Source organism: Squalius cephalus, assembly GCF_949319135.1.
Source record: "Squalius cephalus genome assembly, chromosome: 5".
NCBI classification, from domain to species: Eukaryota; Metazoa; Chordata; class Actinopteri; order Cypriniformes; family Leuciscidae; genus Squalius; species Squalius cephalus.
In genome coordinates, this window is record NC_137126.1 from 22,412,821 (window position 1) to 22,426,255 (window position 13,435).

Here is a 13,435-nt window from a genome sequence, read left to right on the forward strand (position 1 = left end):
CTTCTTTTTTACATTGCTCCTTGTACAGACAGACCACTAATATCCCTCTAGAGAGAGTTAACCTCCAATTTCCACCAACACCACAAAAACCCAAACAATTCATCACATACAGCCAATGAGGAAAACTTAACCTCAGTCCTGATATGATCGGGACCCAAGAAGAGCTGAAGTGAGATGAATTGGATGAAGACAGAGTGAAGAAGAAAAAGAAAGTGTGCCAGGAGTCTTCCTGCTGCAACCTGATCAGGTTGATGGAGGTCGATGATAATGGCTGGAGACAGGTCGGGTTCATCCTTGCCTTTAAGGCCCACAGCACAGCGATTAACAGTCAAACACATGCATACTCAGCCGGATAATCTGAGAGCTGCTGCTGAATGATAAATACGGGCTGTGCTCCGGCTGAGCGAGTGGCAGGGTCAGACAGCAACAACAACGTTTAGATATTGTATTAAAACTTGCCCTACGAGACTGTCCTAATTCCAAAGAGCCTGACCTTCAGGCGATTATGAGAACGGTCATCAGCTACATTTACACAGCAGCAGCAGTCAGACGGTCCGGTTGGGAGAGCTAAAATAAGTAATGAGTATGAAAGGAGATGACAGCCGTATTATATTCTTCTTCCATCCACCGCACATTTTCAGACGTCACAAATGGATTTTGAGTGGGTTCAGCTGATATGTGCTCTACGAACAGAATTGCAACAGACAGTGTCATATATGTATGAAATAAGTATGGGCTTCCCGGTGTTTTATTTTATTATATTTTTTTTTAGTCAGTCACTAATGTAAGGCCTGTCAGCCTTTCTCAGGTTATGAAATATGTCAGAATAAAACTCTCTGAAGATCACATATCTGTAAGAATGGAAGCACTGGGAGTGTCCCCTGAAATTGGCCTTTTTTTGTGTGTGTTAGAAAAGAGAAGATATTAATTTAATAGAAGATTATTAAAAAAATACATAAAATAGTATGTATTATGTATGATATAAATATGTGCAAAACCATCCGTTTTTTTTTTTGTTTTTTTTTGCTGTCAATCACTAGTGTAAGGCCTATCTCAGGTTATTAAAAATTGTCATTATGAAAAAAAAACACCTGTTAAATTTCAATAGCTTTGGTGTTACCAGATAGATTACATGAAAGAGGATTTACCACCTCTCTCTTTCTCTCCTTCCTCCCCTCCAATTTCGTCATATCCCTCTATAGCAGCAGATGGTGAGGATCCGACTTCAGCAGGTGGGATATATCTAGATATGGTAATTGTTGTGCTCCCCTCATTTGGCTTCTGTATCTCTCTTTGTTGCACTTCCTTCTACTGTTGTCAGTTTTGGCATGTGTGACCTTCCCTGCATGAATTTCACACGTCTTTTTCAGAGCTCTTCCCTTACCTGTTTCTTCACACCTTCTCAAGATCTCTTCTAATGTCACATCGTCCTTGCTGTGTTATTCTGTCTTCTCACCATGACATTGATGCATAGAGCATCTCAAAACCTGCGTCATAAATCCCCGCTTATGAAATATCACCTGGTCTCTTTTCAAATGCTGCTATTCTGATCGCTCACTCGCGATCGAATTTGGTTGCTGTCACTGTTGACATTTTTTCTTACCTTTTATAAAATGTTATAGTTCTGCAGATTTTGCACTGTGGATACATATTCGAAAACACACACACACACACACACACACATTGAGTAATATAAGGTGTTTGCTTTTCTCCACCTTCTCTCGACCTCCTTGGCTCCTCAGTAGCACACCCATTGATTCCTCTCATCGCGCCTGGTCAGCACTAGTTCTCAAGCCCACTGATCTCTGTGAGCTGTGCTGCTTTGAAGAGCGCTCTGATTCTTCTCTCCTGCCTCGTTGTTTTATTGGGTTCCAAGCTTTCAATAAAACACTCCACCCCTCACGTCTTCACGTTCCCGAGTGTTCCTCTCATATTGTGAACAAGATGCACATACTTCTTTTGCTCTCTGTCACCATAGACAGTTTCAGGTAGACTTCTGTGTACATTTTTAGACTTATGATGATTTAGATTCTCTTTTGATTCTCTTATGTAGAGACAAAATTACCGTTGTTCAGCAAATTTTCTTCTTCTTCTTCTTAATATCATTAATTAATCTTTGTCATTTGGATACGTACCAAAAACTTTTAAGCTGGCTATGATTAAACCGCTTGTTAGAAAACCGCAACTTGATCCTACAGAATTAGTCAATTACAGGCCGATCTCGAATCTAACTTTACTGTCAAAGATACTAGAAAAGGCAGTATCCTCACAACTATGTTCCTTTTTAAAAATAAATGGTACAGGTATCTGCGAGGATTTTCAGTCAAGATTTAGACCATACCATAGTACTGAGACAGCTCTCATTAGAGTCACAAATGATTTGCTCTTATCATCCGATCGTGGTTGTATCTCTCTATTAGTGTTACTCGATCTTGGTGCTGCATTTGATACTATCGACCACATCATTCTTTTAAATAGACTCGAAAATTATGTTGGCATAAGTGGAATTGCATTAGCATGGTTTAAATCATACTTATCTGACCGTTATTAGTTTGTAGCAGTAAATTAAGAGATGTCTTTTTGATCAAAAGTTCAGTATGGCGTACCACAAGGCTCAGTGCTAGGACCTTTGCTGTTCACTCTGTACATGATACGCTTAGGAGATATCATTAGGAAGCATGGCATAAGTTTTCACTGTTATGCTAATTATACTCAGCTTACGAAATAAATCACTAAATCAAACTTACCAATTCACTAAATTAACGGAATGCATAGCTGATATATAAAAAATGGATGACTAGTCATTTCCTACTACTTAATTCTGAAAAAACAGACATTCTAATTATTGGACAAAAAACTTCCTCACGTAATAACCTAGAATACTGTGTAACACTTCATGGCTGCTCTTTCTGTCTTCGTTGTCGGTTAGGAACCTGGGTTTGCTCTTTGATACCAATCTTTTATTTGAATGTCACGTGTCTGTAAAACCGCATTTTTCCATTTTAAAAATGTATCTAAATTACGTCATATACTCTCAATGACAAATGCGGAACAATTAGTTCATGCGTTCATGGCATCAAGGCTAGATTATTGTAATGCTAGTATGGGTGGTTGTCCTGAACGCTTAATAAACAAACTACAGCTGGTCCAAAATGCAGCAGCTCGAGTTCTTACCAGAACCAGGAAGTATGACCATATTAGCCCGGTTCTGTCAACACTGCATTGGCTCCCTATTAAACACTGTATACATTTTTAAATATTGATTACTTACAAAGCACTAAATGGTTTATCTCCCCAGTACTTGAGCGATTTCTTAACGCATTATAGTCCTTCACGTCTATTGTGATCTCAAAATTACGGCCAGTTGATAATACCTAGAATATCAAAATCGACTGCTGGTGGTAGATCCTTTTCCTATTTAGCACCAAAACTTTGGAACAGTCTTCCTAACATCGTCCGGGAAGCAGACACACTCTGTCAGTTCAAATCTAGACTAAAAACAAATCTCTTTGACCTACAGTAGCATACACATAACACATTATAGACTCCTATAATTCAATGTTAGGCTGCATAGATTAGGTCAGCCGGAACCGGGAACACTTCCCATAAATTCTGATGTACTTGTTACATCATAAGAAGGATGGCATCTACGCTAATATTAGTCTCTCTGTTTATCCCGAGGTTTACTGCAGTCCGCCGGACCCAGGCCCTATCTAGAGCTGATGAAGGACCTGCGCCTGAACCCGACGACAACGCAGTCCTGAAGTGTCAACTAGTCTCTCCCCTGTGAAGGCTTCCTTCCCTTCACCTCTGTACAGATAAAACGTTGTCGGCATAATTCCGGTTCACGTGGCTTTGTGGAAGCGATAATTTATTCTTTATTATACATTTATGGCGTTTTCACAGGTTTGCGTTTTTGAGGTTTGTGCAGAGATAACCTTTTTTTTTTTTTTTGAGGCCTGCACTGTGGAATCTATTTCAGGGTTTGCGTTCTCGAGCCACCAGGCACTGTTTTGTGCGGATGAGCGGGCCGGAGCGCATTAAGGGTTTTCTGTTAGAACGGTGTTGTGTAAGCGGCCCCTAAGTTAATAACTAATGATCTTTGCAACGGAAGTGAATCAATCAATCAAAACTTTAGCTGGACAATAACCTTATTCTAGAGCTGCTGTAAAGCCCAAACAATCTCTGTTACTGTAATTTCCTATTATCACTGTAAAGCTGCTTTGAAACAATCTATATTGTTAAAAGCGCTATATATTAATGAAGGTGACTTGACTTTTGATTCTCTTATGTAGAGACACAATTACCGTTGTTCAGCAAATTTTCGCAATCAATATCCAATCATTTCAATGGGAATTTATCATGAAAGATTTCCCCACGCAGATTTCACAACGGGTTCAAACTGGCCACGCGGATTCACCATTTTAGTTTTAGTTCTCACAAAAATGAAAACCTGTATGAACTTCTTTCTTCTGTGTAAAGATAAAATAAGAGATTTTTGAGTGGCTATTCAATGGAAGTCAACGGTAACCAACATTCTTCAAACTTTCTTATTTTGTGTTCTGTAGAAGAGCGTAATACAGGTTTGGGATGAGATGAGTGTGAGTTTTTTCAGTTAACTACAGTATTCATTTAACTTTAGCTTCTGCCTTTAAAGGTACAATATGTAAGATTTTTGTAATAAAATATCCAAAAATCACTTGCACAGTGTGATATTATTCCCGAAGTTGTGTACTTAAAATATCCCAAAAGTTCCCAAAGATTTTTTATTTCAGAGAAATTCCAATTTTAAATAATGACTCGTCCCTGGTCAGTGTCACCTGTCAATGACGTTATATCCATGTTATCCCTGGTTTCTGCACGTACTGCCACAGTAACCATGGCAACAGACGTGGACAACTGTGTTACGTCTAGCGGCACACTCATGCTGTTGTTATTTCGTTCAAACATTATGGACCATGACAAGCAGACTTTGGGACAAAAGGAGAACTAAAACGAGAATCAATATCAGCGTGGCATTTTCGAGATGCCGAGAGCTCCACGTCCGCGACTAACTTCGACTTGACAGAGACGCCGCTCTTGCATGTACTTTATTAGACAGTTGAGCAAATGTACATAAAACTAATCAATGTTATATAGCTCAACATGATGAAATGTTAGAATATGATCAGTATGTTATTCTAATTTTGATCTAGCTTACTGCTAGTCTCATACTATCAGGGTTGGACTGGAAATAGAGTCGGTTTCAGATGTGAGTGAAAACAAGTTTATTGAATAAGAATTCAATGTAGTGAGAGACAGAGTCCAAAGTTCAAAGAGCGGCCGAGCAGTGGTACAGGGTAGCGCAGGGACGCAATGGCAACAATTCCTCTGTGAGACTCCTCAGGGACAAACAGGGATCCAGGAACAGAATTCCAGATAGAAACACGAAGACGAGAAACCAGAGACACGAACAGGAACAGGACTCGTCCACAATTAACCCAAATGATCTGACAACACAGGACAGAAATCACAGACATTAAATAGCTGATGAGTGATCAGGTAGTTAGCAGACACACCCACAGGTACACACTGAACACACTGAGCCACTGAATCCATGACACATACAGCCAACAAACTAACACATAGAATAAAATTATAACTTTCAACACACTCAAATGCAGTTGCAAGTGAAACAGCGCTGCGTTACCTCACAAGTTTAATTTGTCAAATAAACTGACCTTTGTGAGTAGTAATTCTGCACTTGTGGGTAGTTCGGTAGAATGAAATGTCCTTATTCCTTTATATCCGCGGGACTCGGTGTGGCGCTGATGTCTGTCTCTCATTAGCAATCGTGCCATGCTTCATACCACAGTCATGTTAAAAACATCAATGTATTCACTCATCCATAAACATTATTAGATCCATCAGTATGACGACAAGTTCCATAATTCCGCTTATGCGTCATCAACCGACACCTTTGTAATTGTGAGATGTTAGCAGCGACCCCTAGCGGTGAGAAAAATGACATATTGTAGCTTTAAAGGGATACTTCACCGTTTTTTCATATTAAACTATGTTATTCCCTTAACTAAGACGAGTTGATACATACCTCTCTCGTCTCAGTGTATGCACTCAATCGCTCTGGCACGCGGCAACACTTTAATAGCACTTAGCTTAGCCCAGTTCATTCATTAGGATCCATAAATATAATGTATGGCGGAATAGCACTTGAAGTTGGAATCACTTCGACTCGGCGCAGTAAAAAGTCACGCTTGAAAAATCCTCTCCCTCTCACTTCTGTCATTAGAACCAACGTGACTTTTTACTGCGCCAAGTCGAGGTGCTTCCAATTTCAAGTGCTATTCCGCCATACATTATAGTTATCCTTTTTACCCGCTTAGAAAAGCGCCACATTTTATTTTGTGTCACCATACTTGGTCATGTAACTACTCGTGTAACTGTATTTAAATAGGGAAAGCGTGGAGGTGTTTGGTCGCTTCTAGCTTCATCTCTGTCTGGATCCTAATGAATGAACTGGGCTAAGCTAAGTGCTATCAAAGTGTCACCGCACACCAGAGCGATTGAGTGCACGCTCTGAGACAAGAGAGGTATGTATCAACTTGTCTTAGTTAAGGGAATAACATAAGTTTAATATGAAAAAACGGTGAAGTATCCCTTTAAGTCTGATCCAGTTAATGCACATGCATGTTCTAGTGTAAATAAACCCAATCAAAAAGCTTACAGGCTCTTGTAATTGTATGATAGGACTTCCATTCCAACAGCCATATTTGCCTGGTTTCAAAGACAAGGCTTAATCCTATAGTCCCAGACTAAAATGCATATTTGAGCAGTCTTTACTGAAAGCAGCTTGCACTGACATATCTTAAAATATGTCAGTGCCATTGTTTTGTCTCAAGATGCACATCAGGAATGTTTTTTTCTTCTAAGGCACGTTTATAAAAGCTACTTAAATATCCTAATTTAACTAAGGCCTACTAATTGGCTTAATCTAAGCCCAGTTTATGAAACCAGGCCAGTGAGTGTTATGATTTATCCCATTCACATGCTTCGAGTAGGCTGTTTCCTCCACCTCAAAAAGACTCTGTGGTTACTTATGCTTTTCTCAAATAGCCACACTATCTATATTGCAGCCATCATATCCTATCCAAAAAACTGTCATTTCATATTAGTTTAACTTCCAAAGTGGCTTTTTAGAATTTCAGATTAGCTCTGCTAACTCTTCAGCCAGGCGTACTTTATGCTGATGCTACTATATTTGTTCAATAGTTTACACTTACCAACATCTCTTGGTTTCCCCACAGAATTTATGATCTTTGATGAACATAAAAGCCTGCAAATGCTACTGCTTACAACTGAATACTTATTTTATTCTTTCATATACTGTATATGCTATCATCTTAAATCATTGATTATCAACCACACAGTTCTAGATTTTGATCTTGCTTTCTTAGTTAAATTTCATATATATGGTTTAGTTGTATTTTATTTTACATTATGTGCACTTATATGTACTTACAGTGTACTTACCTAAGATAGTACGAAGTAATATAAGGTAACACATGGGTTAGGGTTATGTTTAGGGGTAGGACCAGGGGTAGTACCTAGTTATTACCCAATTATGCAATTATAATAATAAATACATCCTATGTACATGGGGAACAGAACTGTAAAATAAAGTTCTACCATATTTTTGTTTCATTTTAAGGAGAAAAAAAGTGTGATATGCCAGTTTTATACATTTGTGTGGTTTGTATAATTATAACTAATGTAAACACTAATGTAATTATTTGTGTTCTGTATATGTATGTATACAGAACATAAATACATACATACATATATATGTTTATATGTATGTATGTATGTATATGTATGTATGTAATATATATATATATATATATATATATATATATATATATATATATATATATATATATATATCAGTGATGCGCAGGTCAATGTATAAACAAACCGCACCCGACCGACGTTTTCAACTAACCCGCCCGCAACTCGGACCGCAAAAAAAGAAAAAGAAAATATTGTACCCGACCCGCTTCCTGACCCACATTTTTTAAAAGTAGTAAATGCTCATCGTAGCGTCTCAATATTACTAAATATATTCTAATTTTGTCAAGAATTATAAAAAATCGTCAATAAGCTCATCATTTGTACTAAAATAGTCTAAATGTTTAGTTTTAAAAACTATTTTAAAAAGCTGGTTATGTATATTTTGATGTTTCTGCGCAAGTTCAGCAGACAGTGAGGTTCGGGTTTGTTTTGATCAGAGCTTGTGAGTGGAGAGCGCATTTCTGAATATTCCGCTCCGCTCGCTCATTCCGCTCAGGGTCGCTCGCTCAACCCAGAATGGCCTGCTGGTTCGAAAATATGTGGAATAAGGGCTGCCTCTGACTAATTTTTTTTTTTCTAGTCGACTAGTAGTTGTTCATTTAAGCCATTCGTGGACAAATCACCCCTTTATATTAATTGAATTACTTAAATATAGCCTACAGGATAATAAGCGTTATGACTGCACGCGTAAAGCTTGCCACAAAGAACCGGTTAAAGTAATGATTATGAATGTGTCTAAATTAGCAAGGAGACATTTAATTGTTTAGTAATAAACTGGTGTTTTCTGTGTCGCTGCAAAGATGAAGTTGGCGATGCGGAGATTGCGGACTCGCCATGAACGCCAGAGAGAAATGCACATTTCATATGGACTACATAATCAGAGAGTAGCCTATTTATTTTGGTTTGAATATTTTCGTTTAAAAGTAGACATTTCAAGCTTTCTGTAATATATAGCCTATATTTCTCAAATCTGTGAGGCACAAGGCGCCCTCCAGTTCACATGCAATGCAAGTGATCGTGCCAGTGCCTTATTACATTGTCTGATATATTTGCTTCTTATTTATTAAATACGGGCAACTGATTGATAAAACAATGATCAAAATTAAGATACAATTTTTACAAAACGAAAATATTTTAAAAAGAGTTTTCTATAAAACAAAACTTAATGAAGTCGTCAAAATCATGTTTTACCAAAAACAGCGCCGTTGCTAGGAGGGCGCCAGCGCCTCTGCCTCTCAGCGCCTCTGCCTCGCGAGTGGATGATAGCTCTGAAGACGCCTAGCAATGATATACCTTTAGTAGTAGTATACCTTTAGTTAAGTTATACCTTAAGAGTCTTCGTAGCCCGCTAAGAGACAATGTTATCGGAAAATGCAGCCCAGGTGATGCATATGATCCGTAATGGAGATTCCAAAGCGCTCTTCTTTGGTCAGAACCATGGAGAGCGATCGCGGATTTACTTTTAACAATGCAACAAAATATTTAAAGAGCATCAAGCTATTACAATCTATATTATGTATGCGCACAGATAATATAACAGTAGGCTATATTAGTCAATATTTTTTTATTAGGTTAAGCAGTGATTGGATAACGTTTTTTTTATTTTTTATTTAACGTTTTTAATTTAAGGCCCACCCACAATTGGTCTGGCCCATCCAAAACTGGAATCCTGGCGCCGTGCCTGGTTGGTCGTGCCAGTTTTGTGGTTATCAAATGTGTAAATAGCATCGCAAGAAGTACACATGACAAAGCCAGTACTTTGGTCATCATCTTTCATTATTTTGGCAAATGTCTCCCATACTTTGCTCTTTCTATTTGTGTATTTGCGGAGCTTCCACTCCCCAGTCTTCACCTTTTGTCTTGCCGCCTCCATCTCTACCTGCAGACTGAGCTTGTGCGTCATCTTCGCGCCAATTATTCAACCAATAAAGTGTAGGCCTATGTATTTCATAGAAAATTGTGTCTAGTACTATATAAATTACAAAGGTTTAATTGGCATCTTTATTTCAAACGACCCGACCGACCGCGACCCGAATATCATTAAAAATATTTTTGGATAACTCGTAACCGCGGGTAACCGCGGGTGACCGCAGGCACCTGCTCATTTTGGATCAACCCACGCATCACTGATATATATATATATACTGTATATATATACACACACACAGAACATAAATAAATACATTAGTGTTATCCACACAAATGTATAAAACTGGCAAGTGTGTGTGTGTGTGTGTGTGTGTGTGTGTGTGTGTGTGTGTGTGTGTGTGTGTGTGTGTGTGTGTAGCTAAATCATCCTTCCCTAAATACATTTTTAAAAAATGCTCAGAGCGGATGAACTTTAGATTTTTGTTTGGGATAGTTTTGATTGGTTTCAGATCTAAAGCTTACATATAATCTGGTATTATTTTGGATTATTTTATTTTCCACAATCCACAAGGGTTAGAACAGTGACCTCAATGGATTCTTCAGTAGGGGCCTGCATTGATTTTAGACTTTTAAACCTAGAATTATGACCTGTTGATGCCAAAATTATACATTTCGTGGGGTTGGTAAGTACATGCAGAAATGTACCTTTGTGCGTATGAACAACATCATTGGATTCAATGATAAACATGTGGTGTGATGCTTGAATCAGTGCGCTCCTGCAGAATACTGTTCAATCAAGAGCCCCAGGCTGTCAGCTTAATAGCATGCTACATGTTTGATATAATTATATAGATTAAGTGAGATCAAAAGCACTATTATATAGGTAATCATTTAATCCCCCTCAAATGCATTTATTCCTGTTACAGCAGCCTTATCAAAAGCTATTTGCATTTTATTGTCTTGCCAAGTTTGAGAGCAAGAGGAAAATGGGAAGCAGGTTTCTTTTTGTTGCTTGTGATTGCCCCCACATGTCTTGTTTTACTGTATGAACTCTGACTTGGCATTGAGACAAAGATTACAAACCATATACTGACTCATCTTTGCGTTTCAACGGGAGCGAAAAACTGAGCCGTATAAGCTCTTTGGACTGTATATATTCCACTGTACTTTCAGAGCTGCAATTGGTCAAATAAGTATGAATAAAACTTCAGAAGTTAAAACACAATCTAAATATCAGCTCCTTTTAGAACCATTTATTTTATTTCTTAACAGCATCAATGTGCTTTTCACTTCTCCATTTTTTGTTCAATTATGAATTTGATATGTACATTTCATATGCAGCTTGAGAGCATTCATCTTAGCCCACTGGGCCCTTATTAGTGTAGTTGCTATGGAGGAGTGTGTTGCATGAATAATACACTTTCTTCTTCCTCCTGGGGAGTTTGAGCGATGGAGCTAGTAACTGAAGTGAACATTAGTAATGCCATTATGTAACTAAAGGTGGGACCAAGTTCACCAGCCATTATTATGACCCCTCCATCCGACACTCACATGCTAAAAGCCCTCTTTTTTTTAAATGCCTTCCTTTGGCACAATTTTTGTAATTCAAGAAACAATATTCCTGCTATTCCTGGTAATTGTTACCTTCAAACAGTTCACAATAATTTGAAGTGTTTACATAATAATACTCAAACAAGCAAACTAAAACAAGCAACAGCATCATCAAGCTTTCACTACTGAAGAACAGACTAACAACGTGGCCTTTTGAAAAGCTCAGTAAAGCATAGGATAAATACATGTTCTGTAAGCAGGTTAATAGCACAGCGTTTGCCATATAGGAGAAACAAAATGGCTGGAGAACCGCGGCTGACACATGTTAATCTGTCTTATGAAACACATAAAAATGTACACACATCCATCCATCTAATATAATCACCCAGCAATAGTACCTCCTACTTTACCTGCATACATATAGTGTACATGTGTAAAACAAATATATACGGTATAGGAAATCTAATCTCGGCCGCATGAATGTTTATTTCATTGCAAAATGTAACTACTGTATATTGTTGACCTTTATATAAAGTTTGATATATACGTATGTCCAACTTTTTCCAGATACATACAGTATACTCGCATAGGGTGATATATACTACAGTATATAGCATATCTCAACTGCTTGATTGCTTGTATCATCACAAAATGCAGATAATATTGCCCATCTCTAATCTGCTAAATGTGACTAAGATATTATAAACATTATACAGTATATATTCACATCATGAAGTTGCTTTGAAACTCTGTGAAAAGTGTTGTTCAAAAACATTTGACTTGACTTATCTTGTGTGATTCATTCATTAATGTTGATATTCTTTCAAAAATGCAATTACGTCTCGTTAAAGGATTACAAAATCGGTGCACCCTAATCGGTTAGTCTATCCAAAGAAAATTGTTGCACGAGTTTTCATCTGGCCATGTCTGTCCTTGTCAAGCTCTGCATTCTTGGAGGGATGTGGGTTGACAGGAGAGAATCTCCAGACTGTTCTTCTCCTGCCAGACTGCTATCATGGTGACATTTCCATGGCATTTCCTGGCTTCCTCTTGCACCCTCACCCTCAATATTCGAAAGACTTTCCAAGGTGAGCTTGAACTTACTTTGGCTCCCTCAAGAGGTTTCGCTCCCTTGGTGGAGACCTGGAGAGACGCTGATTAATATATTTTGCCTCTGTTCTGTTTTTTACTTGAACTTGTAGTTGCTCTCCATTCAGTTTAGTCAGCATGTCTTGTCATATAAGAGCTTGAACTCTGGAAATTAGAGAGAGGGCAGACGGCTCTAAAAGCTTTTCTCTGCCAGTCGTGGTTCTTAGTGGGAGAGGCGAGTGTACTGGGCAGGAGGCAGTGAACTGGTAGGAGGCTGATACTGCACTCCCCATAAAGGATGGAGACAGAATTAGGCCACATATGAGCTGTGTAAGCTCTTACCCTGCAAACTCTGTGAGCTGAACATCTCTTTAATGTGTCTGCATAGGCATTAATGTGAAGGTGTGGTTTTTCTGTGGTACAGTGATTCTTGATTAAGGAAACAGTGTTCTAAATTACAGTATTGTGACATTGCTTTACTACTGAGTGCATGTAAGATGTGCAACTCAAAGTTTGAAGACATAATTTAAACTGAATTGGCCGCACCCCATAAAAAATGTAATTGGAATTTGATTTGGAATGACAGGAAGAGGAATTTACATAATCGTGAGCTTAGAATTATAAGGTTCTATCTCCACTTTTGGTCGAAATTGAGTTTTTGACATAATCTGATCCATAAGGTGTTTATTAATGCCTGTGTGGTGTTATTTTTGTAAAAAAATATTTTGTTAGTAGTTATTAATAAAATAAAAAGGTTCCATCTCAGTTGTGCCAGCTGGGATGTAAAAACTTTGATGCTCAATATCTCGGAACTACCCTAAACGGAGATAGAACCTTATAATTCTAAGCTCACGTAATGTCAATCTGTCAATCTATCAATCAATCAATCTATCTATCTATCTATCTATCTATCTATCTATCTATCTATCTATCTATCTATCTATCTATCTATCTATCTATCTATCTATCTATCTATCTATCTATCTATCTATCTATCTATCTATCTATCTATCTATCTATCTATCTGTCTGTCTGTCTGTCTGTCTGTCTTTGTATTGTTCTATCTATCATTCTGTTG

At 38.0% G+C, this 13,435-nt stretch overlaps 1 protein-coding gene across 3 annotated transcripts in view; it reads left to right on the top strand.

The window, feature by feature from the left end:
• The window catches only part of edil3a (EGF-like repeats and discoidin I-like domains 3a), a 205,158-nt gene that overhangs the window by 61,199 nt on the left and 130,524 nt on the right, over window positions 1-13,435 (top strand). The window contains exon 2 of one of the 3 annotated variants that reach the window (XM_079872935.1): window positions 1,203-1,232. The exons of 1 other annotated variant lie outside the window; for it this stretch is intronic. In XM_079872935.1, coding sequence (XP_079729061.1) covers window positions 1,203-1,232 — 30 coding nt within the window. The remainder of the gene's footprint in view (window positions 1-1,202; window positions 1,233-13,435) is intronic. One more of the 3 variants, XM_079872936.1, reaches the window with a different exon arrangement.